Below are 6021 nucleotides of genomic sequence, written 5' to 3' on the forward strand. Positions count from 1 at the left end.
GGGACTTACAACTGTGGTGATTGTGTCGCCTGTACGTTTTTCTTGAAGCAATAAAGATATTATTATTATTATTATTATTATTATTATTATTATTATTATTATTATTATGGTATCTATGTTGTCACCCATTAGATTCACATAATCAGCATAGACCAGCAGCTGATATGTCCCATTTAATTTCAGTCCTAACAGTTTTTCCTGGACCTTCCTAATTGCATATTCTAAAGCAAAGTTGAAAAGCAATGCCAGTAAAGCATCTTCTTGTTTTAGATCATTTTGAATAGGAAACTTATCAGACAAATATTTACCTATACAGACTTCACTATCGGTTTCATTTAAACACATTTTAATTAGCCTAACTAGTTTCATGGGTCCCCCAGACTTTGTGAGAATATTGTAACATACTCCCTTTCTAACTGAATCAAAGACTTTGTTAAGTCTATGAATAACTGATTCATAAGTTACATAGAGCATATACTAATTTCTGTACACTTTAAATCATAAAACATTTTAATTAAATTATTACAGAATAAACTATCTTACAGTACAGCAATAACACAAAAAATACACATTAAAACTCCAGTTTCTATAAAACTTTCTTTGCCATGATATCATACATGCCTAATACTCATACATATTATTTTATAAATTTTGATTATGCTCGAAATTTTTACAAATTATTTATTTATTTGAAAAAGAAGCACCATTTTCTATGGATTCTGACTAAGTATTTACACATTTTAATTAAATTGAAACTGAATTTTTAAGACCTAAAGAACCAATTACCAGAATATTTTCTAAATTGCAATTATACAAACATTTTTTAACTTTGATACACATAAACATTTTCTAAGACTGGTAATGTAATTAAGAACTTTAGCTAGAATTTGTTGACAGAAGTACACACCATGTGGAGGCACTCTTGCTGTCCCAGAAACAGAAACCATGACTGTAAGGTATACTCATACATTTTCAAAATATGGCATGTGTGTTAACTATTATGCAACATTAAAATGGTTAATTTTTGTTTCACACATTTTCTAAGTACTATTCAGCAAATTATATTTGTATCCAAATTTTCCTTTGATAAGTTTATAGCTAACAAAGTTTTCATTTTATGCATTTAGGAAAGGGCAAATACTACAGCTAAGAATGTTATGAGAACACTTGGTACCACAGCATAACCTCCATCCTGAGACCATCTAGCAAACAGGGCTGTAACAAAAATGATACCATTTAGTTATATAATGTGTTGCTTATAAGCTGCTGATGTCATGATATAGGAGAATGTAGTTGTTAAAAGAAAACCATAATTAATATTTAGACATATATACATTTTAAGACTTATCAAGGCTAAAAAAAATTAATGTTAACTTTTACTGTGTTGATATACTTGATGATGGTGACACAGATTGAGATATGAGCCCCCAGAAGATTAAGATTCTAACTGAATTTAAGTTAAATTAATCAAGTAGGATTGTAGCATTTAAATGATGCTTCAAACTAATTTGTATTATATCTCAAGACTGTTTAAACTGTATATTTAGACCATTTACAAAGAAGACAATTTCACAAAGGGTTATATCAATAAAAAATATTCTAAAAGTAAGATTAATGGAATTCACTGAAAAATACAAGCCTAAGAACATTTCAGAAATGCAGAAATCTGGTTTCCAATGCATGTACTATAGGAAAGGTGAGAAGAGATGAGAATGTTGTTCAACATTTTACATCTTTTGGGGTAATTACATTCTTGCATTGCATTATCATTACATTTATTGCTATATATTGTCGGGTATCGGGCGTATATCGCGACAAATAAGTTCACGCCGTATTTTATATAGCGAATTTTATTTCACACTCGCTCTTACAATCACCCAAATTACAGATCTGACGATTACTGCTATCTGCAGTATCACAAATAGTACACTCCAAATGCCAGAATACAACTGACTGGTTGCTGGCTAACTCGACGATAGGTCCAGGACTCGCTGACTGACTCAGTACAACTCTGCGGTAGCCACACTAGAACTGACTGTGAATAGCCTTCGCTGCTCCCTATGTAGCCTCGATCGGACAATACGGGAAAACGGCCACGTAATAGGCACCCTTGTTGCTATGTCGCTGTGTTGCTATGTAACGCTAGCGGAGGTAACCGCTGTTACTACTTGGTGACGTCACCGGTGTTGACTTGCGTTGCCTAGCGACCAGGATGCTAGGACTCGGCTAACATCGGCTCGCTTCGGCTTCGCTCGGCGCATCACGGCTGGCGGGGGGGGGGCGCCGTCATCCATAGCTCAGCACATCACAATATATTGCGAGATTTGCAGGTACAGAAAGGTTCTTTCAAAGTGAAAATTTTAATCAGGAAATACTGTTAACTGTTGTTGTTAATGATTGTTATTAATCTTCTAGAATTTTGATTTCTGATGTTAGAGCAATTTTGTGATACATAAATACTTACCTAAACCACAGCAAAACCAGCAGCATAGGATAGTAAAGAGATAATAGGGAAACTGTGGACCCTTAAAATTACCTCTGATAAAGTTAATTGGATGACCGGAGGGAATGAAAGGAGTAAGTGTTAACTGATAAGTATATTTGCATTGATTCTTATGGTTATTCACTTTAGTGGTAAAAGTAAACTTGTCTGTGTGCTTAATTAATTAAACACCACAGTATTAAGACATATGGCGAAATCGAGGTATAGTTCCACCATTCTTTACCTCATCTGTGGATGGCAGTGAGTGATTAGCTTCATGCCGTGGCTGCTTTATCCCCAAGTGAGCCGAAACATGTCATGTAATTTTAACACAGTTAATAAACTCAACTGACATAAATGTAGTGATGAGTTGATTACTTATTTGTTGTGTTGTTGGTTTTATATATGTACACACACACACACACACACGCATATATACCTGTGTCTTCTCCAGTAGTACTCCAACCAACCATGCTCTCATCACGGTTCTGCACATTTAACCACATTGTCAATGGTTTGAAATATTCCAACAGTGGCCAAGCATCAAGTTTGTCAGTTCTACCCCGTGTCATGATCCTAATCACCTCTGGCCAGGGTCTTGAAGAACCTAATGAAAGTATGTCCCTGTAAGACACACAGCTGTCTTAGTATAAAATGTGTATATATAATGAGGTTAAGATGAATAGAAAGTCATAGATCAATAACGTTTTATTTAAAAAGAAAGTTGTGAAAAAAAAATGTTCATGCAGCTTTCATAAACTGTAACATGTATATCCAATCAGACATTAAATCCCATGAAGAAATAATGTGATAAACTCTGCAGTCCAGTAACCGTGATGATATTGGTTTATGGTTGCTGGAAGACTAAATTTGAACTTGTGTGAAGTGTGGATGTTTTAGTATGTTTTAGATTAGTCTTTTTTAATCATTCTGTACTTTAGCATCCTGTTATGTTGTAGTTTAATAAGTACTGTGTTTATCATTCTCGTTTTACTCAACAATTCAGTGATAATTTATAACTACAGTATATAATTTTATTAACCATTCACAATATTATCACTAACACATATTGTGGTCATTATTTGACCATCAGAAATATTTATTCAAAGTGTAAGTTGGTGCAATGTTCATGTCTGTGAAAGTTGTTAGTAAAGTCAAAATTTAAATTAAGGTTATAGATAAGAATTTAAGTTAAAATTGGTGTCTTTTGAATGGTTAAAGTTCAAATTAAGTGTGACGTTATTAGTTTACAGTATGTATCCAATTAACGCAAAGTTTAAATCTGGCTGTCAGCATTGTAGTAGCAGGAGATTTAATCTGGACAATAAAGGTTCAATTTTTACAACAAGAATTTACTCTTCAAGTGTGTCAAGTTTTGAGAAAAACAAATTTCTGTTTCCTAAAGTATTAATTGAAATCTCAGATTTAAACCAGTGATGATATGTACATATTGTAATGGATTTGCTCAAAGCATTGCTAGGCAACAGCTCAGTAAACACTTGCCAACACACAATGGAAACTGTGTCTCAGTGGACAAATGTTATAGCTCATTGCTAGACAGCAGCCATCACGCCAATGGACTGGCAAGATAGCAATCACGTGACTTGTGTTCTCTGCGTTCTCCATGCAGAGCCTATACGAGGATTTGTTGTAGCTCAGATTAGTGCAGTGCAGTTAAGAGTACAAGGACAAGAATGGAGCATGTCCTTAGTGAATTGTGAAGATTAATTGAGTACAGATTAGGACAAAGGAGTACAGAGTGATTGAAGACGAAATAACAAGAAGACTTCACAGTTTTTTGAAGTGTTAGTTTCTGTGTTGAGATCTGTTGCCAGGAGACGATTAGTGAAGACAGAGAATCCTAGTGTGTGTGCAACAGTGAACTGAAAGTGTGTAGAATAGTGATAGCATTATAATTGAGTGTGATTAAGTGAACTTGTAACTGAAGTGTCAGTAAATCCAATCATCTGATCTATGAACCTGTTATTTTCATCACATGTACCCCCCTACATGTGACAATATATTGAACTCAGCCTATCTGCCTGATTCAGTTTACACATTTGTCTAAAAATGTCACTCACCCCAAGAGTCGGCCAGCCTCCCTTGATCGGTAGATATTACAAGTATGTAGTGGTCCAAAGTGACCAGCTGCTTCACAAAGAGCTTGGTGAAGCTGGAACTGCAGCACCAGGCTCACAAAATACCTGCACATATTAGGTAGCTGTCATTTATATTTCACATGTTTTTTTTTATTATTCATTTATTGTATATTCCATAAATCCATATACATAGATATAGAACCAGTCACATAGTTAATATAGTACAATACAAATATAAATATATATGTACAGTTTATAATCATTAAGATAGATCAAAAAACATGTGTTAAATTTATATCAAAAAGACAGTTTTACATCACTATACATAAAATTATGCAATATTAACACATTGCGGACCGATGGTTTAAACATTTAAATCACCCAGGGGACCGGCGTTTTTAAACCTACTACCCTAACTTGTGCACTGTTTGCTTTAAAAATTAATATAAAATCTCCTAATTAATTTTATGAACTGAAATTTTTGGAGAACACTTACCTGAGCTCCTAGAAGTGCTTGCGCGTGTGATATCTCTGGAAACATTCCCCTTTGTGAAGAGGCATTATGCAGAATTTGCACATGTAGGCAGTTCTACTCTTCTTCTTGTGCTCTGCGCACACACGGCACTGCCTAGAAGGGTGTTTCTTCTTGCAATATTCACTCTTCACAATTTTCACGAGAATATGTTTCCGCATATCACCCAAGAGTCGGCCAGGGGGGTCTACTTGAGGCCTCTGGCAGGTGCGAACAGATGGCCCTGGCTGCACTACGTCTGTGTCTGACACAGGTACTGCCGCCACCGTGACGTCAGTAGCCCAAGCTTTTGCCAGTTTCAACAGAAATGCTTTGTATTTCAAAGTAGAATTTCTGTTCACCTTTTTGAAAACCGTAATGAATTGAAAATTGCACAGTTTATAAGCCACAGTGTAACTTTCTTCGTCCATTTTACTGTTTTCCTAGGAAGGGAATAATAGGCCAAGAACTGGTCGGCCCTATCAACTCCTTTCATGAACATATTATACTCGGAAATACAAAGAGGCTTCTTTACTTGCCCATGTCGTCTTTGAACATCANAGCCTCGTTATCAGAAGACGAAGCAGTTGGCAAATCTGATAGCTCATCGGAGAACATATCTAATATTTCCTGTCCTCCGAGAGATCGCAACTGCTTTCGTCTCTGAGCCATGTTGAACTGGTAGCTGCGTGGTTCATACGTGCAAGCTTGGATTAGAACAAAGCCAATTTTGTTTAGGTTGTGACAGGAAATGACTCTGGTCGAGTTACTAGATAAGGCAGCAATCATTCCCGAGGTCATCTACGCAGTAGTTACGATTCAACGAAGCCACACAGCGATATATAGCATTTTGCAACATAACGTGACCATAGAGGGCCATATGGCCCGCCCGGTCCGCAACGCTTGGAAACGTAGAGGGCCATATGGCC

General features: G+C 35.9%; 1 protein-coding gene across 2 annotated transcripts in view; it reads right to left on the reverse strand.

Annotated features, from left to right (window-relative positions):
* Positions 1–301: 301 nt before the first annotated feature.
* Positions 302–6021, reverse strand: part of LOC111873661 (angiotensin-converting enzyme) — a 53441-nt gene continuing 47721 nt past the window's right edge. For both annotated transcript variants that reach the window (XM_023868573.2, XM_023868572.2), the window contains 3 exons: positions 4564–4686; positions 2922–3106; positions 302–1215 (listed from right to left, as the gene is read on the reverse strand). In XM_023868573.2, the coding sequence (XP_023724341.2) occupies positions 1124–1215; positions 2922–3106; positions 4564–4686 (400 nt within the window). In that variant the 3' untranslated portion in view covers positions 302–1123. The remainder of the gene's footprint in view (positions 1216–2921; positions 3107–4563; positions 4687–6021) is intronic.

This window comes from Cryptotermes secundus, unplaced genomic scaffold (assembly GCF_002891405.2).
Source record: "Cryptotermes secundus unplaced genomic scaffold, Csec_1.0 scaffold776, whole genome shotgun sequence".
NCBI lineage: Eukaryota > Metazoa > Arthropoda > Insecta > Blattodea > Kalotermitidae > Cryptotermes > Cryptotermes secundus.